The sequence below is a fragment of the Artibeus jamaicensis genome, unplaced genomic scaffold (genome assembly GCF_021234435.1).
Source record: "Artibeus jamaicensis isolate MK-2021 breed Jamaican fruit bat unplaced genomic scaffold, CSHL_Jam_final contig_548, whole genome shotgun sequence".
Lineage (NCBI taxonomy): Eukaryota > Metazoa > Chordata > Mammalia > Chiroptera > Phyllostomidae > Artibeus > Artibeus jamaicensis.
This window is the reverse complement of record NW_026521883.1, coordinates 4,887,056-4,907,812: the sequence shown is the minus strand read 5'-3', so window position 1 is coordinate 4,907,812 and position 20,757 is coordinate 4,887,056. Positions and strand designations below refer to the sequence as shown.

At 34.9% G+C, this 20,757-nt stretch overlaps 1 protein-coding gene and 1 pseudogene across 2 annotated transcripts in view; both read right to left on the bottom strand.

Annotated features, from left to right (window-relative positions):
* Positions 1-20,757, bottom strand: part of SOS2 (SOS Ras/Rho guanine nucleotide exchange factor 2) — a 98,996-nt gene that overhangs the window by 56,375 nt on the left and 21,864 nt on the right. The window contains exons 2-6 of one of the 2 annotated variants that reach the window (XM_037155598.2): positions 17,532-17,657; positions 15,104-15,235; positions 12,230-12,394; positions 5,182-5,385; positions 1,022-1,165 (exon numbers count right to left, since the gene is read on the bottom strand). In XM_037155598.2, the coding sequence (XP_037011493.2) occupies positions 1,022-1,165; positions 5,182-5,385; positions 12,230-12,394; positions 15,104-15,235; positions 17,532-17,657 (771 nt within the window). Of the gene's footprint in view, positions 1-1,021; positions 1,166-5,181; positions 5,386-9,170; positions 9,592-12,229; positions 12,395-15,103; positions 15,236-17,531; positions 17,658-20,757 lie in introns of those variants that run through there. The other variant, XM_053670012.1, reaches the window with a different exon arrangement.
* On the bottom strand, positions 2,333-3,309 carry LOC119057005 (60S ribosomal protein L6-like; annotated as a pseudogene).

Sequence of the window (20,757 nt, the reverse complement as noted above, 5' to 3'; positions counted from 1 at the left end):
TTTTAAAATCCTGTTTTTCAAAAAAAATAAAAATAGCCAATAAGTATGACAAGATGTTCAACATCATCAGTTTTTTTTTTTTAAAGCAAAATTAAAGAACAGTGAGATACTGGGGTTTCTTTACCACTAGACTGGCAACAATTAATGGCATAACCTCTGAGTTAGTGAAGATGTGGGGAAATGTTTTAAAATTCTAAAAACGTACCGAGTCTTCAGTACTACAATTCTTCTCCTAGGAATGTATCCTAAAATTATCATTAGACTACAAAGGAATACTATGAATATGTTTGTTGCAGTTTTATGACAATAAAAAAATACAAACAACATACATACATGCTTAATGATAGTGTATAGCTAAAATGTTATGGTGTCACCATAACAACAATGGTACTCTTCAGATTTAAAAAATTGTGTTGAAGTACATTTATTGACCTGGAAAATGTTTGTGATATATTCACTGGAAAAAAAAAAAGAGCAGGTAATAAAAGCGTGAGATCCTATTTTTGTGAGTACACATAGGTTTATATGTATGTGCAGAAAATGTTATATGTTATAAGGATAACATCTGTGGGTATTGCAAATGAAGTGATTTTCATTTTATTTATATTTGTCCTTTGTAACTATTTTTACAATGAGTTACATTATTTTTATAACCATTTAAGACAACAAAATGATTTTCACTTTGGAAACAAAATTGAAATACAAACTTCTTTTCAATTTTTGGAAATTAAGACTAAAATCCACAAAAGCTAAACGGCTATGGTCAATACCATTTCTTTTACTTTAAATGCACTTGCCATTAAAAAAGTCTTAAAATTTACTATTCTATTAACTTTTGCTATGATTATTATCATAAACACACTATCAAGTGTCATTATAAATACAGTGATATTGTGCTTTGCTATTGGTATTTTTTATAGCAGCCAACAGGATCTTCTAATTTTCACAAAGAATATCTTACTAAATTTCTTAATATATCCTTTCAGACTTAAATGAAAATAAAGTGGTTTCGTAAACTTACTTCTGCCAAATCTTCAAAACAGCTGCCAGCTAAGGGATGAGGACTGCTTTCATCAGTCATTTCAACTGTGTCTTCAATCAATCCTAAAAGTTTTACTGTCAACTCATGTATATCTGAAATATTACTGAAAATCTTTTCAATGTCCTGAAAAACAAAAAGGTTAAAATGTGAGGTTGAGAATTTTGCTTAACAGTTACTAAAGTCATGTAAGTATTAAGAGTGTATTTTCACCCAATCACATATTATACACTCCAATATATATATATAATATATTCCAAAGCATAATAAAATCAATCACAAATAAGGAAAATTAAAAGCTTTTTGGATTATATGCAATAAATGTACTGGAAAATATAGACTCTCAATAGGTTTTTAAAATTTTATTTTTCAATTATGGTTGACATAAATTATTAATTAGTTTCAGGTATACAACCCCATGACTAGACATTTATATACCTTAAGAAGTGCATACTCCAGTAAGTCTAGCACCCATCTGACACCGTGCATAGTTATAATATTACTGACTATATTCCTTATGCTGCACTTTACAGCCCCATGGGTATTTTTATAACTGGCAATAAGTGCTTCTTAATCCCTTTCACCTTTTTCACTTATCCCCAACCCCCTCCCATCTGGTGATTATCAATTTGTTCTTTGTATCTATGCTTGTTTCATTTTGTTTGTGTTTTAGATTTCCACATATAAGTGAAATCATATATGTCTTTCTCTGTCTGACTTATTTCACTTAGCACAATACCTTCTAAGTCCATTCATGTTGTTGCAAATAGTAAGATTTCATTTTTTCATGGCTGAGTAATATCCCATCGTATATATGTAAATCTCCCTCATCCAATCATCTATCAAAGGATGCTTCGGTTGTTTCAATGTCCTGGCTACCAGGAGTGGGTACAAATACCCTTACAAATAAATGTTACAAATTTGGGGGGTAGATACCCAGAAGAGGGATTGCTGGATCATAGTGTAACTCTGTTCTTAATTTTCCATAGTGACTACCAATTTACATTCCTACCAGTAGTGTATAAGAGTTCCTTTTTCTCTACATCCTCTCCAACATCTATTTCTTGTCTTATTGATCAGAGCCATTCTGGCAGATGTGAGGTGCTATTCCATTGTGGTTTTGATTTGCATTTCTATTACAGGTAGTGAAATTGAGCATCTTTTCATGTATCTGTTGGCCATTTGTATGTCTTCTTGGGAAAAAGTTCAGGTCCTCTGCCCATTTTTAATTTTTTAAATTTATTTTTAAAACATCATACATTTAATTAGGTTCTTCATAGAAATTTAGGTTCTTCATAAGAAAAATCCCAATTTGTGAGGATAAATCCCTTTTATGAGAGCAAACACAGAGTAAAGGTAGCTCTGGAACTGAGAAATAACTTTGTTGGCAGAATTTGCAAGTCCATGGCTTTCTGATCAACCCTGTGCTGCTCGGTAATCTCACCTCTCTCTTTCTGTATCAAAGATCTTGTCCTCTTGGTGTCTGGGGCTTGCAGAGCTTCTTGAAGTAATAAGGATCAGTGAAATGTTGGGGATTTTACACCGCTGATAATCAACTTAGGCGGAGGTAGCAATTACAAATTTCTGATGAGTTCTATGTAGAGGAAGTCAATTCAGGGACAGAGGTGCAGTCACAAGTAGCAAGGCACTGCTCAGCTGCTTCAGGAAAACCACCCTCTTGCCTCTGTGGTACCCAGTGAGGATGATCACAATGGTCTCTGGGAGTGATGCTGGCCCACAGTTTTCTCACATGCTGACTAAAGGGTTTCTTACTATGATTCAACAGCTTTTGGGGAACACCTTCAGTGGGATAAGATCTAGGTATTTTGCAAAGCTTAACCCCCTGGGTAGAACCATTCTCATCACCACAACTGGCTTTGTGACAGTAGCAAGAACTTTCTCCTTTTTCTTGTCAGTCGTGGATTTAGCTGCTGAATACTTCCTCTTGTAAATGGCCTTTCAGAAATACATAGCCAATCAGATATCTACCAATTCTTCCGACTACAACGTGGTTTCAGCTGCTATGGGGCTTCCCCTTCTTAGGCGTCTTGGCCTTGAGGTTACCCTTCTTAACCTTGCCACCAGCATCAGTCTTCTTGGCTTCAGGTTTCTTCTCCTTAGTATTGGCTTCTCAGCTTTTTCACCCACCATCTTACAAGATGGGGAAGAGGCCCTATCCATTTTCAAATTAAATTGTTTATTTTTTTGTGTTGAGTTATATGAATTCTTTATATATTTTGGACATTAGTCCCTTTCATTTACAAACATCTCCCATTCGGTTAGTTGTCTTTTCATTTTTAAAATCCTAACCTGAGAATATGTTTATTTATTTGAGTGAGAGAGAAAAGCAGGGGGTGGGGGGAAGATGGAGGGGAGAGAGAAAGAGACAGAGAGAGATAAATATCAATTGTTTACCTCCCATATGCCTCCTGACTCGGGATTGAACCCATAATCTTTTCTTGGTATGTGAGACAACACTCCAACCTACTGAGCCACCTGCCAAGGCTGTCTTTTTGTTTTGTTTATAATTACTTTGACCATAAAGAAGCTTTTTATTTTGATGTACTCCCATTTATTTTTGCTTCTATTTTCCTTGCCTTTGGGATAAAGTTCACAAAAGCCTCTCTGATCAAGGTCCTTAAGTTTAGCACCTATGTTTTCTTCTACATATTTTATCATTTCAGGCCTTTTAGTAAGTCTTTAATCCACTTTTAAGTTTTTTTTGTGTGTATGGTGTCAAATAGCAGTCTAGCTTCATTCTTTTGTATGTGACTATCCAATTTTCCCAATACCATTGAAGAGGCTTTACCTTCTTCATTGTATGGTTTTGGCTCAATATCATACTGTTTTGATTACTGTAGCTCTGTAGTATAGTTTGAAATCAAGGGGTGTGATATCTCTGACTTTGTTTTTTTCTCAGGATGACTTTGACTACTTGGGGTCCTTCATGATCCCATATAATTTTGGTATTTTAAATTTTAATAATATTTTACTTAACATAGTACTATAAATTTTTTTTCAAATTTGATTTTTTTGTTCTATTTCTTTGAAAAATGCCACTGGGAGTTAATGGGGATTACATTAAATCTGTACATTGCTTTAGGTAATATGGCCAGTTTAACTATGTTCATTCTTCCAATCCATGAACACAGAATATCTTGCCATGTCTTTGTGTCTTCTTCAATTGTGCACAACAGTGTCTTGTAGCTTTTGGTGTATATAGATCCTTCACTTCCTTTGTTACATTTATTCGCCTTATTTTAACCTTTTTATTGCAATTGTCTTCATTTCTTTTTCTCATATATTTCATGATTAGTATGTAGGACAAATCTTTCTTAAAAAAGAGTATTTGTCACCCTGGCCAGGTGGTTTGAGTTGGTTGGAGTATCGTCCTATACAACAAAAATGTGCAGGTTCAACTCCTGTTCAGGGCACATACCTAGGCTGCAGGCTCAATTCAGGCTGGGGCCACTCATGGGAGGCAACCAATCAATGTTTCTCTCCCACATTAATATCTCACTATCTCTTTAAAAAATTCAGTAAACATATCCTCAGGTGAGTATTTAACAAAAGAAAAAAGTGTGTTTTATCTAGCTGGATTCTTTAGAGGTGACTTTCAAAGCTCCAGATATAAAAAGATGGACAAAGCTCCCTGGATCCCCATACTACTCTCCCTACTCCCACCCTGTTTTCCAACAAAGCAGCTCTGCCTTTGTTTATATGATATTCTTCATAAACTTTTATTCTGATAAAGTTCCCCTGTTAAATCTTTAAACTACTGCCTGAAAGTACCTACCAAAAGAGAGAATAAAGCATGCCTTTTCTAAGACCATATACCTTTTTCACTGCCTTCATATGAATGACTACAGATTTTAGCTTTCATTCAGAAAAAGATTTCTGAAAAATCTTTCATTTTTCATTCCAGTGTAACCCCCCTTTCTCATTTTCTGTCTAATTTTCATTGTCACCAAACTTACTACATTAGTATAACATTCACATAATTAAAAAACCCACAAATACTATATAAAAGAATATTTTTGATTTGTATACTCATAAAGTATATAGAGTTATTACTATTTATGATTTTTGGCTGTTATTTGACTTTGGGGTAAACAGAATTTCAAACCCAAAAAGGTACTTACAGAAGGTTTAAACAGCTTTTTGTCAGAAAGAAAGGCTTCTCGAAACACTTTTATGATCATATTTAGTTCTCGCAGATACTGTCTTTCTTCTGCAATTTCTGTTCTGACAAGGTCGTAATAGTTTAATTCACCTGAAGAACTAGGTTCATCTTCACAGAGAGAAACCAAACCTATGTCATCCTGATCAAACATGTCCATCAAAACCTGAGAAATAAATCAATAATGCATAATTTATTTTCCTTACTTTTACCAAGCCATTTCAAAGTACTTGCAATTAAATATACTAAACAATAAGAAATGTGCGTATTACAGGTTAATAAATATGAAAAATTCAAAACAAGGGAAATACAAAAAGTTGATGTGGAAAGAGAAGTATTTCTGGGATAAGACAAACCTAATACTGAAATATATGTGTGTCTCTCACACACACACACATAATAGGAAAAAGAGCATAGCTTTGGAGAACAATCCAAACCAAAATTCTAGTTCAACTATTTATTCACCTGTGATTACAGATGATTATTCTTTTAAAAGCCAGATTCCTATATACAACACGGAACTGATAAAAGAATCCAGTGAGGTAATATACATAAAATGCACACTACTATGTCTGCCAAATAGCAGACATTCAAAATGGTAGTTCCCTGCCCTACTTATAAAGATGGTTTTATGCACTTAGATGAGTTCAAGGAAGAAAAATATGAAATGACACAATATAGTACAGGAACATGATAGACTAAAAGTGTGATACTTTTCTGAAGCTTATTTACTACATGAACAACTGCTATTAAAATTATTTGTTAAAACCAAGCAACTCACAGATGCTTAAATTGCTATAATAACAATTTCCCCTTTTCAGAAAATAGTAAAGATTGCTAGTATGGACATAAGTCAAATAACAGGCAACCACCAGTTGTAAATAAAAAGCAATATGAAAAAGGTGCCCATATTTTTGTAATTAAACATAGTTAATACAGAAAAATTGTACCTAGGTAATTATACATTCAAGACTGACTGAAAACTACTTTCTTACAGCTCAGGGAAACCAAGGCATAATCCCCAAAAGGAAGCTCTAAAAGAAAACAACTTCAGAAAGATAAGAGGAAATTCTGACAACACACTATAAGATAATCATTTATTCTGAATTGTTCTTATTTGATGGTCACCAGAAACTGTGACAGTTATTAATAAAATATAGCAATTAACAAACTAAACACTGCCCTTCTGATCTTGTTGAATCTAACTCAGAAATATTTAAATGTGGTCAGTTACATCTACTATATACTTCCTGTTGCATGAGCTCATCTTCTTAGATGATTTCCAATTACTACCTCAATGATAATGACTCTTTAAGTGTTTATCTTTAGCCTCAGTATATCTCTGGACTCTGCACAAGTATTACAAAAGACTTGCTATTTATCTCCCTATTTGACTGAACCTATATAGGTATACTCCACCTCACAATCACTAATAACAACATCACCTACTTGATCGCCATAACTAGAAAATTTGTCGTTACTGTAGACTTACCACTCCTCCAACTTCTATATTAAATCAGTCCCTAACCTGTTAATGTTAATTCAGAAATATTTCCTAAATCTGGTCAGTTCCTTGTATTCCCCATAATCTAGAATGTCTTCTCTTACTTCCTTTCCAACTACCATATTTATTTATCTGACAAATACCTAGCCATTTTCATCACTTAGCTCAAGTATAATTTTCTTTGTATAGCTTTTCCCACTCTCTCTGGCTCCACTATCAGAATCTTTTCCCTTGGTTTAAGTCCTCCAGTAGCAATCTTCTCTCTTTTCAGTATAAACACTTGTATTGAAATTTCTAAGGATAAGGACCATGATTTCATCTTCAAATCCACAGAATTTGACAGACAGTAAGTATACAAAAGATATTCACTTAAAAAGCACATATGTACTGTACATGTTTGTAAACTATTAAGACTTGTAAAGGAGACTAAACTGCAGATGAGTTAAGGATCAAAAAATATTAGAATAAAAAGGTTTTTTCTGGTCATGTTCAAAGAAGTAGGGCCAGTTTTTGGCACAGATAGATTAATATTATTACTATGAAAGAAAAAAACCTACAGAGCTCAACTCCTATTACATCCTGGCCTGGAGAAGTAAACTTCACAGTAGCTCTGTGCTATCTTATTCTCTTGTCTTTCTTAGACTCTCTTGTCTTTCTTAGACATCAATTTTCCTCTTAAGTACATACGTCTATATTTCCAATCTGAATATTATTTTCCTTAACAGTGACAATTATAGTAGGGGTTGAGTTATATAATTCTTTCCTGTGATCATCTATTCTAAGCAAACTTCGATGTGCCAAAATACCTCACATAGTCAAATGTTGCTTTATTTTAAACATAAAGAAAAAAAGTTTAATTCTCAAGTTCCCTGTCTGGCAAATTATATTAACTTGCCTGGTAATTTATACAGATCCCTAGAAATCATTTATTTAAATAGTTTACTAAACAAGATGGGTTGTGAGCTCTTGAACCAGAGATCACTAGAAATTAGTTTAGTTTAATGAAGATCAGACCATGTCATATTAATTTCATTATTCCATTCACATGAGTAAACTCAGAAATAAAGCCATCTTAATTTTCAGCCAAGCATATGATAGTCTCTTATAACAAACTTGGGATCATGGTAGAAAGACACAGGCAAATTACAGCCCATAGGCCATATTGCACCCACCACAGTAGTTTTACCAGAACACAGCCCATACCCATTCGTTTATGGTGCTGTGAAGGCAAAGATGAGTAGATGCAATAGAAACTGAAATATTTACCCTCTGGTCCTTTACAGATAAAGTTTGTGTTGACCACTGAGTTCGACAAAAGGCAAAACAGTAGCTGAACAAAAGGCCTCAATTTTTTAAAAAGTGGTAATTTATTCCTAGAAGCATGCCTCTAATAAAATAAAAAATTTCATTTCTCATATACTTTTTTCAATATTTTAAAAAATTCCAACTAAAACTGTTTCTCCCATTTGCATACATTTTAAAAAGCTGGGGAAAATATTGAAAATGACAAATGACAAAATAAGATTTTTGTATCTCGATATGTTGATGCATTGTCTCAATAACAGTATGAAATGCTTGAGGGACAAATTTGAGTTCAAACTTACATAAAAAAATCAATAGCAGTTGTAAGATATCAAAGACATAGCATAATCACATGTGAAAAGTCCTAGGGAGCTTAGACATCTGCAAACTCAATAAGTAAGCAGAGTGACATGGGTGTTCTCACTCCCCAAAATGCTGAAATTATAAATTAACAACAAAGAATAAAGGAAGGCATTTCACTGTAATCTGTGTTGGTCAAACCAAATCCAGATTTCTATCTCTAGTTTTAGAAATTACAGGCTAAGAGTAAAATAACAGTGGGATGTAAAAATCATGTCACATAAAGACTATTTTTTAAAGTCTCAAAAGGTAAAGATTTAGTACATAAAAATACTTCAAATAACTTATTCTGCAAATGTTTGGTCTTATTTAATGTAATTTAGGAGAAAGAATTAAAATTAATGAATGAAAGTTAACAGAAGCCCTGGCTGGTATGTCTCAGTGGATTGAGTGCCAGCCTGCAAACCAAAGGGTTGCCATTTTGATTTCCAGTCAGGGCACATGCCTGGGTTGCAGGCCAGGTCCCCAGTGGGGGAGTACATGAGAGGCAAGCACACACTGATGTTTCTCTCCCTCTCTTTCTCCCTCCCTTTCCCTCTCTCTAAAAATAAATAAATAAAATCCTTAAAAACAAACAAACAAAAAAACCAAGACATCTACTTTAACTTTGTATGAGAAAGACATTTCAATTTATTAGGATTTTATAAAAATGGATGAACAATGTTTAAGAAATGAGTTTGCCAGTGCCCAAACAGAAGCTATGTGATAAATTGTCAGTTTATTGTGAGGATATGGCCTCTTGTAAATTCTGGAACTGTAATTATTTAGAATTTAATTGCTTTTACCTTTAAAAAGAGTCATGGAAAAGGTGAACCTCAAACACGGTATGAAGTCTTTCCTTCCCACAGCTCCTCAATAATTCTGTCCAAGGCTAATGGGTAGTGGAGGAGGAAATGAAGCATAAGGTAAGACTCCCTGTAAAGTGGGGGTGGGGAAAAGCTAGGGTGGTCCATCTCAGGGTGGCAGACTCTGAATGGAGTAAGGAGGGTATCTGTAGAAAAAGGCACACCTAACACAGGAGGTTAGAGATCAGTTGGGGTAAAGAAACCATCCACATGACAAGGTGGCTTGATGAAGGGTGCTAGAGAAGAAGGTCCAAAGCAGGAGCCCAACACAGTATTGTCAGAGCTTGAGTGAGGGAGTAAGGAAAGTGTATGTAAAAGGAAGAAAGGTTTTCAAGCCATATGGGGCTAAGGAAGGTGCCTATGTAAGTAGAGAGATAACTGACCGATGTTTCTCTCTTACATCCATGTTTCTTTCCCTCTGTTTCTCCCTCCCTTCGCTCTCTCCAAAAATAAATAAATAAAATCTTAAAAAAAAAAAAAAACAAAAAGAAAAATGGGAGCTAGATTTCTCCCTTCCAGAGAAGGAAACTACAAATATGAAAAAGAGGGGACTAAAACCTGTGACATTGGATTTGGTTCGGAGAGATCTGTGAACTCATAATAAATAAATACATGAATGCATATAAAACATATACACAAAAATATACCTCTTTTCCCTAACTCTGGCCTCTAAGAGAGCAGAGCAATGAGGCTTAAAGAGCAGTAAGCTCATCTAGCACCCAGATCTTGGTTTCTAAATACCACTCACCACTAAAAGGAACCCAGGATATCTTAGAAAACAACCAATTTCAGGCTTGAGCAGTAAGTAAAAAACAAGTTCAATCTAGTCTTGTATCAAAAGAAAGTGCTTGGCCCTGGTTGATGTGGCTCAGTGGATAGAGCATCAGCCTACAAACTAAAGGGTCGCTAGTTTGATTCCCAGTTTGATTTCCAGGCACATGTCTGGGTCGTGGACCAGGTCCCCAGTAGGGGCGTGTGAGAGGCAAGCACACATTGTTGTTTCTCTCCCTCTCTTTCCCCCTTCTTCTCACTCTAAAAAAATAAATAAAATATTTTAAAAAAACAATAAACAAAAGAGAGTCCTCAAAGAATGATAGGGACAGAGAAGCCAACTTGAAAAAGCTCCTACTGGCCAAATCTGGGGCAATTTGAGTATTTAAATAACAAAGTAATAGATTAGGGCCCACTAATCTATCTTATAAAATAAAAATCCATGAGTCCACATTAAAATAAACAAATGAATAAACTAAAAGTGAGATGAGGAACAAGGTATTTACAGTCTCAAAATATTCCACAAAATATTTATTTGTAATTACAAAAGAGAAAAGAGTACTTCAAAGTAGAGAAGCCTAACAGACAACCCCTTAATCAAGTGATCAAAGTGAACATCACCAGTAATGGAAACAATGAAATCATGTGCCATGTGAGAAAATACAATGAAAAGAACACAGCACCACTTCTAGGATATTCCTGCCATAGATCCATAACCTGAATCTAATCCAGAGGAAACATTAAAAAAATAAAGGATATTTAAAAAAATAATTTGTGTAATACTAAAAACTGTCAAGGTAGTGAAAGTTAAGAGAAAAATGAGGAGCTGTTTCAGACTGAAGAAAGAGAAAAACATTCATGACAACTAAATGCAATACATGATTCCAGACTGGATCATTTTGTTATAAAGGACATCATGGGACAACTGGCAAAACGTGAATGGGATCTGAGGATTAAATGGTATAATGTATCAATGTAAATTTCCTGGATCTTAATTGTCATACTATTGTTATGTGGGAAAATGTTTTTGTCTGTAGGACACGAAACTATGTTGGCAAATTACTCTTAAGTGGTTCAAGGCACAGGAAATTTCTACTAAAAGTCTGAGATAAAAACAAAAACAAAATTATGGTAACCTTAATTTTAGAAGTCAAAATAGAAATAAAGAATTTCTGTTATGAAATTAATCATTTTTGAGATTATGGCACATACAATGGCTCTCAATCATAACTGCTCATCAGAATCACCTGGTTTACTTTAAAAAAATTTGAAAATACTGAGGCTTGGAGGCCCAATGCAGGCTAAGTAAATTAGAATCTTCGGGGGTGAGACGCATCAGGATTCTTCAAAGCCTTCTGGTAATTCTATGTACAGTCGAAGTAGAGAACTGCTGGGCTGTATGAGATCCTGAGGGTCATTCACCCTTAGAGGTCTAGTTTAGTGGTATCTTTGTGAAGTGTTCCCGGTCACCCCTACATCTCTGACTTATCCGCTTAATAGTTTTAATTACATTGTGCTACGATTAGTTGTTTACATTATTTTTTATTAACCACTAAAATAAATTTCTTTTAACACAATGTTTGCTGACTTGTTCACTGTTACATCTTCAATGCTCAGAACAGTCACTAGCCCATAACAGGGACTCAAAAATATTGATTTAAAAAGTAAAAAAAAAAAGGAGGGACAGTAAAAAGGAAAGAAAAGGAAGAGGGGAAAAATATTAAATTTCTTTCCTTAGTAGCTTACAGCCAGCAAAAAAGATTAAGTGCAACAGATTATCAAAAGGAAGTAACTTTGACTTGCAGCCTTTTTCTGTCTTCCGTGCCCCACTAAACTATTCTATGAAACCCAAGTATGTTTTTGAAAATTACTTCTTAAGCTTAAAAGTATCTGAATATTTTATACATATTCTCTTTCTAAAAATATAAAACTCAAATAAATACATAAATAAATAAAGACAAACTCAAACTACTTTTCTTGAACTGGTTTGAGGTTCTCCATGTTCTTCCTTGTACACAAAAGATTCTTGTTGAAAAAAATAGAGATTCTCATCCTGTCACATGATGAAAAAATCTGGAAATATCATGGTTAGTTTGTAAAGTCAGCATTTATGTCTTCCAAAACCAATACTTATAAAAATTACTAATATAATCATAAAAAAGAGGGAGGTAGAAATAACATATAGTCACTATTATTCAAGTTAAGTTTAAATACCTTTTAACACTTACCTTATCTGCACACATTGACACTTTAATGTCCTGCTGAGATATTTCATAATGGCGAATATTAAAAACATAATTACCAGCTAATTTCAAAATATCAGCTGAGATATACTCTAGTACAGCCACAATATATAAGGACACATGGTAGTCCACTTTGTACCCTAAAACTTCCTGTGGAAAAAAATAAAAAATTTAATTTTTTTAAATGGCACTAGCAAGTACTAAACACTTAAAATTTCATTTAACATTCTCACAAAGAACTTTCTATAAATCAAATGTCAAAACTTACAGGTACCATAAGATATAAAATGAGTTACTAGACCCAGTAGCAGGGGCTTTCTTCAAAAAGAGACACCCCAATCTAACAAATATGCTTTTAGTATCAAACAAAAAGAGACCGTTCATTCTAAGAGGAAACGTTGGGCTGGACTTTACCGAAAACCTCTTAATTAATACATTATCCAAAACCCATCTGAGAGACTTCCGCCAAGATGGAGGCATAGGTGGAAGCACTGCACCTTCTTGCACAACCAAGTTTAAAAACAACAAAGTTTTAGCAACAAAAACACAGCCAAACCACAGAAAATTGAACTACACGGAAGTCTGACAACAATGAACCCTTCAGCCAATCCGGTAAGAGGGGGAGGGCCAGCAGCAGAACTGAGTAGGGCAGGAAAGATCCACCACAGACGTGCGACCCAGGTGTGCCAGCAGCTGTGGGCGGATCCCAGGTGTGGAGAAGCAGGCGGACACACTGAGGGCTGATTGTGGTGAAGGAGCTAGCAGTGAGCCCGACCGCACAGGCCCCAGAGGCAAGAAGCAGCAGAGGGAACTGCCATTGTCCCTCTCTGACCCTGCCCCCACATACAGCGTCACAAATCAGCGACCAGGGTGGCCCCGCCCTGGTGAACAACTAAGGCTCTGCTCCTCGTAGGTGACAGGCACGGACAGATCAAAACATTATGGCTAAAGAAGAACAACTTAAAGCCCCAGAGCCAATACTTCTACGTGACAAAGAGATAGCCAACCTATCTGATGCACAGTTCAAAACACTGGTGATCAGGATGCTCACAGAACTGGTTCATTTTAGTCACAAATTAGAGGAACATATGAAGGCTAAACTAATTGAAATGAAGGGAAATACACAGGAAACCAATAGTAATGGAAAGGAAACTGGGACTCAAATCAAAGGAGTGGACTAGAAGGAGGAAAAAAAAGACCCAACAGAAAAGGATGAAGAAACAAGAATTCAAAAAAAGGAGGAGAGGCTTAGGCACCTCCCAGGCATCTTTAAACGTTCCAACATCCAAATCACAGGGGAACCAGAAGGGGAAGAGCAACAGCAACAAGTGGAAAACTTATTTGAACAAATAATAAAGGAGAAATTCCTCAATCTGGCAAAGGCAATAGATTTCCAGGAAATCCAGGAAGCTCAGAGAGTCCCAAAGATATTGGACCCAAGAAGGAACACACCAAGGCACATCATCATTACATTAGCCAAGATTAAAATGAAGGAGAGAATCCTAGAAGCAGCAAGAGCTAAGGGGACAGTCACCTACAAAGGAGTTCCCATCAGACTGTCAGTGGATTTCTCAAAAGAGACCTTACAGGCAAGAAGGAGCTGGAAAGAAGTATTCCAAGTCATGAAATCCAAAGACCTACATCCAAGATTGCTCTATCCAGCAAAGCTTTCATTTAGAATGGAAGGCCAGATAAAGTGCTTCTCAGATAAGATCAAATTCAAGGAGTTCATCATCACCAAGCCCTAATTATATGAAATGTTAAAGAGCCTTATCCAAGAAAAAGAAGATAAAAAAGATGAACAGTGAAAGGACAGCAAACTCACAGTTATTAACAACCACATCTAAAACAAAAGCAAACTAAGAGGACAGCTAGATCAGGAGTAGAACCATAGATATAGAGATCACATGGAGGGTTAGCAACAGGGGAGTGGGAGGAGGAGAAGGGGGAGAAGGTACAGAAAATAAGTAGCATAGATGGTTGGTAGAAAATAGATAGGGGGAGCGCAAGAATAGTAGGGGAAATATCGAATCTAAAGAACTTGAGACACATGGTCATAAACTAATGGGGGGGAATGGTGGGGGAGGGGGTGTGCAGGGTGGAGGGGAATGAAGGGGAGAAATAGAACAACCGTAATGCCATAATTAATAAAATATATTAAAAAAAACAAAACCCATTTGACAAGCACCTGCTATCTTCAAGGACCTTGATTTAACCAATATCCCCAAATTACAATGGTTTCTATTGAGAAGATATGCATTGTAGGGAAGGAAGTGTCTTAAAATTGCTACCAAGGGGTATTCAAATCCATGTTCACCAAGTATTTTCTATAGACTACATAATATTCCCTAGTCTACTTTTCAATGTATATACAAAAACCTGTGGTAAATACAGATTAATTTAAAAACAAATCTGAAGTCACAGTATTTGACACTGACTTTTCAAATAACTTTTATTTCTTTTTAATTATATTTTTTCATGACCATTTATCCTCCCTATACCCTTTGCCACCTCTACCCACTCCCTTTACCCTCACTATGCATTTTCTGAATTAACAGAAGGTTGAAAATCAATATGGAGTAGTAGTCATCAGAAGATGCCACAAAGATGCATTATTGCTTACTATTAACTTTTAATATTATTTGAAAGGCAATCTGATTTTATCAAAGTATACTTATTTTCATTTTGTATACATAGTAAGAAGTATATATGTATAAGTACAAATATAAACAACCCAAGTGCACATATACAATAACACAGACCATACTATACACACACACACACCCCCACACACAAAAACACTATAGGTAAGTATTATTTGTTATAAAGAACTTTCCCAATGTTTAATTTTTTTATTACCTTCAGTGAAGGATGGATTTTGTCCACAGGCAATAAGAGAGGATTTCTTCGTTTTCGTTTCTCTATGGCCGACTGTGCATCAGCTATAGCCCATTTATCAATTGGATGAGGAAAGGTCTTTTGAACACGTTCCTGTTCAGATCATAGCAGCACTATTGTTAATAGAAGTGCTCTAAGTAGAAAATTCATATCACTTTGCCACCATTCTTAATGGTAGCAGATAACAATAACATAAAGTTTTGATTCCTGTAATAAGTAAAATTTTAAAAAATCAATGGGATTATCAAGATTCTTCAACATAACTCCCATGGGTAAATAAAAAGTTAAAATGTAAACAGAAAGCTTTAACTATAAGCATGATTAAAATGAAATGGATTTTAAAAAGTAATAATGTTAGGAAACATTAAAGCTATCATAAAATACTGTATCAGTGATTTTACAATAATATTTCTAGGGTTAAAATTCTTTACCAGCAAAAGTTAATCATTATTATTATTATGCAGTCACTTCCCTTTTGGTAATCTTGAAGCTTCAAATATAGAGAAGAATTTTAAAAAGAAGAGAGATCATGTACCTCTTAGAGGATCAACTGGGTGGCAAAGCTTACAATAAAGGAAATGCATCTCCTGGCACAAAAAAATCCAAGCCTTTCAAATTATAATTTATGATTCATCTAACCTTAAATTGAACCAGTAATTGGCACGAATAAGGGAAGTAATGATAAGTGAATCAAACCCCAATTGAGCAGAATTTCTTATTTTTTCAATTACATTCAGCTTTGAGATTATTTAGCTACTGAAAAGTATGCTTTTATTATATTTATTTAAGGACCAATTCTTACAGCGGAGAATAGGAAAACAAATACTTTAATTCCCAGAGTCTCTAAAACTCGTAATAGCTCAATTACTCCAAATTAAGATTTTCCTTCATACTGGAAGCTGTTGCCTTATTATAGAAACAATTTTCAAAGGAAGGTAAGATAAGCAGTCTACCGCGCAAAAGTTAATTTTGAAAAGCTATAACCATAGATACTACTAAAAACCTAAAAATACTCCCATGTTACTGAACCAAAATAGTATTTTAGCAACACATCAGACATGATCTTTTAGTGATATATGTGTAAGATTTATACTAGTCTTTTATTGAGGCAGTATTTACATACAGCAAAATGCACAGATCTGAAGTATACAACTCACTGAATTTTGGAAAATGCTTTACTGATCAAGATACAGAATACTCTACCACTCAAAGGCAACCACCCACCATCTTGATTTCTATCACCATTAATTTTAGCTGTTTCTGAACTTCATCTAAATGGTATTATACAATATGTATTCCCTAGTGTCTAGATTTTTTTTGCTCTACGTCATGTCAGGGAATTGTAGGTATGTAACTGCATATGTCAACAGTTCATTCTTTTATTTTATTATGAGTAGTATTCCATTTTATAAATCTACCATAATTTGTTTACCCATTTTCTTGTTGATGGAAATTTGTATTGTTTCTAATTTTTGGCTATCATGAATAAAGCTACTTTGATATTTATGTATAAGTCTTTCTGTGAACATAATTTTCCTTTATTTAGGGTTAAATACCTAGGAGTAAAACTGCTGGGTCATAAGCTAAGTACATATTTAACTTTATAAGGAACTGCCAACAATTTTCCAAAGCATTTATACAATTTCCACTCCCATTATCAGTGTAAATAGTTCTAGTTGCTCTATATCTCATTAACATTTGGTTTTACCAGGCTTTAATTTCATCCCTTTTAGGAAATAGTATGTCACTGTGGTTTTAATTTCTATTTTATTGATGAGTTGTGAGCTTAAACATCTTTTCACATGTCTGTTGGTCATTAGTCAATCTTCTGTTATTAAATGTCTGTTTAAGACTTTTGCCCCTTTGGGATAAAAGTAGGCTATCTTTTGATTATTGATTTGTAGGAGTCTTAACATACTCTGTATAGAAATTCTTTGTAAGAAATTGCAAACATTTTCTCTCAGTCTATGACTTACACATTTTTTTCCTCATCAATTTTATTCTTTAATACTTACTTTGAGTCCTCTATAAAAATACTTGCTTAATCTCAGGTTATGAACATATTCTGCATTTTTTCCTAGAAATTTTATAGTTTCAGTTCTTATGTTTAAGACCATGATCCATTGTGAATTAATTTTTGTGTGAGACAGGTTTCGAGGGTTTTTTGCCCAATAAATTTATCCAGTTGTTCTAGCACTTTTTTTTCTGACAAACTTTCCTTTCCCCATTGAATTGTCTTGATGTTTGTTGAAAATGAACTAACCATATAATCTACATATGATTTCAATGGCATTAGTTTCCACAATAATTAACAATGATATATATTTGGATTCAAAAATTAATTTGTACAGTTGTTTGGTGTGTTTTTGAAATAATGAAATAGTTTTACCTCCACATCTTGAACAGTCCTTGGTTGGGCCATGCATAATTTATTAAGTAGTTGAAAAATCAGCTCTTCAATATAATAGAGAGATTCTTCATTAGCCGAGAGATTGGGATGTACTTGCTCCTGAACCTTTAAAAACAAAGGTCTTAGTTAACATACAGGCAAAATAATATTTATTGAATAGAAGTCAGAGAATCGTATCTATGTAATTTACTAGCATGGTATACTCAAATAGAGACATAAATCACAAAAATAAAAAAATACCTGTATTTAGTGGCTTTTATAAGCCACTTTCTTATTCTGCAGAGGAGTGTTTCTTAAGCTTTCTGGGATCTTATGAAAATCTATTGTTCTCCTCCTTACCACCAAAAAGGTCACATACATATACAATATTCTATATAATTTCAGAGGAATCACAAATACCCTGAAGTTAACTAATATATCTACTAAAAGTCCCTGAACACTAGCTCGGAAATCCCAGCAACAGAGATATCTCCAAATAACCATTAACACTTTACAAATTATGGACCTGGTCTATGAAGTAGACACTAGTCAACTTTCTCTTACAATGGTATGCACTCCCTCCTTATTGTCACCACATGGCTTTGCTGAGCTGTTTTGTTGTTAGATATCGCTCTTTTTTTTTTTGCCTTTTAATAACTTTTTATTTTTCAATTACAGTTGATATACAATATTATATTAGTTTTGATGTAAAATTCTATGATTAGACACTTATAACACTTGTGAAGTGATCATCCTGATAAAACTACTACCCATCTGACACCATACATAGTTATTACAATATTATTGACTGCATTCCATATGCTGTACTTTATATTCCCAGGACTATTTTTTAGTAACAATTTGTACTTCTCAATTCCTTCACCTTTTTCTCCCATCCTCCCAACTGTCCTCTAATCTGGCATCTGTCAAAACTTTCTCTGTATCTAGAGTCTGTTTCTAGTCTGCTTGTTCATTTATTTTATTTTTTAAATTCCATATATAAGTGAAATCATATGGATTTTTTTCTCTGACTTACTTCACTGCACAATATCCTGTAGGTCCATCCATGTTGTTGCAAATGGCAAGATTTCATTCCCTTTTTATATGGCTGAATCATATTTTATTGTATATATATGCATCACTTCTTTAACCACTCATCTAGTGAGGCACACTTAGGTTGCTTCCATGTCTTGGCTATTGTACATAATGCTGAGTTTCTTTGGATAAATACCAAGAAGTAGAATTACTGGGTCCTTGGATGTCTGTTATTATATAGTCTTTGCTTTAAAGTCTATTTTGTCTGGCATTAGTATTGCACTTCTAGTTTTATATTGTTTTGTTTCCTTTCCATTTTCGTGAGATACCTTTTCCTATCCCTTTACTGTCTGTGTGTCTTTTGATCTGAAGTGAGTCTCCTGTATGCAGCATATCTAAGAGTCTTATTTTGTTATCCATTCAGCCATCCTATGTCTGATTGGAGCATTTAATCCATTTACATTTAAAGTAACTGTTGATAGGCATATGGTTATTGATAATTGTTATTCATATTTTTATTATGTTTCTTCTTCTTAAAAAAGATCCTTTAACATTTCTTGTAATACTGGTTTGATGGATGAACTCCTTCAGCTTTTTCTGGTCTGGGAAGCTCCTTATCTGTCCTTTGATTCTAAATGATAGCTTTGCTGGGTAGAGTAATCCTGGTTATAAGTCTTTACTTTTCATCACTTTGAATATTTTATGCCAATCTCTTCTAGCTTGAAAAGTTTCTGTTGAGAAGTAAGCTGACAGTCTTATGGGAACTCCATTGTAAGTAACTAAATACTTTCTCTTGCTGCTTTAAATATTCTCTGTTTTTAATCTGGTATTTTAATGACGATGTGTATTGACATGGGCCCTCTTTGGTTTCATCTTGTTTGGGACTCTGTGTTTCTTACATTTATATTTCTATTTCTTTCACCAGGTTAGGAAATTTTTCAGTCATAACTTTTTTCAAATAAGTTTTCAATTCCTTACTTTCTCCTTTTCTTCTGGCACTCCCATGATATGCATGTTAGTATGCTTGAATTGCCCCAGAGACTCCTTAAATTATTTTATTTTTTAAAATTCTCTTTTCTTTTTGCTGTTCTGATTGTTTTCTCTTTTCTTATTTTCCAAATATGACCCTCCGTTTTGTCTACTCTACTGTTGACTCCCTGCACTATGTTCTTCATTTCTATCTGGTTCTATTATATGGTCTATCTCCATTTTTAAGTTTCCTATCTCTTTGTTGAAGTTCTCACTAAATTCATCTACTCTTCCCCTAAGTGCATTGAGCATCCTTGCAACAGTGTTTTGAACTCTACATCTGTTAGATCGCTTGTCTTCATTTTAGTTAGTTTTTTTCTGAAGTTGTGTTCTGTTCTTTCATTTGGAACATGTTTGTCTCCTCATTTTGGCTGCCTGCCTGTTTCTGTTTCTATGTATTGGGTACAGCTGCTACATCTCCCAAGTCTTGTTAGAGTAGCCTTATACAGCAGGTGTCGTATATGTCCCAGTGGTGCAGCCTCCCCGATCACCAAAGCTGTGGGGCTGTGTACACCCTCCTGTTGTAGTTCAGCCTTGACTGATGTCGCACGTCAGTGGGAGGAATTTACCCACAGGCCAATTGACTGTATGTACTGGCTACAACGACAGAGAAGGAACTGCAATGCAAGGCCATCTTCATAGAGCAGGACCCACTTCAACAATGAGTTCATTGCTTGAGTATGTCCCTTATGGAGGTGATTGGGTAATGCTCTGATGTGGTCTGAAGTTGTCCACCCAGTCTGCTGGCTCTGGGTCCTCCAGGGAGGTGCAGACCAAGATCAACCTCTGCTTGTTGCCTGCCTGTTGCTTCCCTGGGGCCTGCCTGGGGCCATCCAGCATGAGTTACAAAGGGATTCAGATGGCTACTACTTGTGCTGGGTGTGGAGGTGCCCAGGAGAGGACAACACGAGAAATGAGGCTGACTGCTGCTAGTGCTGGGTGTGGGGCAACTTAGCAAGAGGTACAAGGCACACTGTGGCCAGATGCTGCTTGTTTGGGGTTTGTGAACCTTTGAGAGATTTTAGGCAAGTTCAAAGCATGAATCAAGACAGGCCATTTGTATGGAAAAGCCACTGAAAACAGCTTGGTGTGGATGGGGTCTCAGGGAATTGCTGGGCAAACAGTATTAGCCAGATCGATGAAGATTCACATATGATGCCTG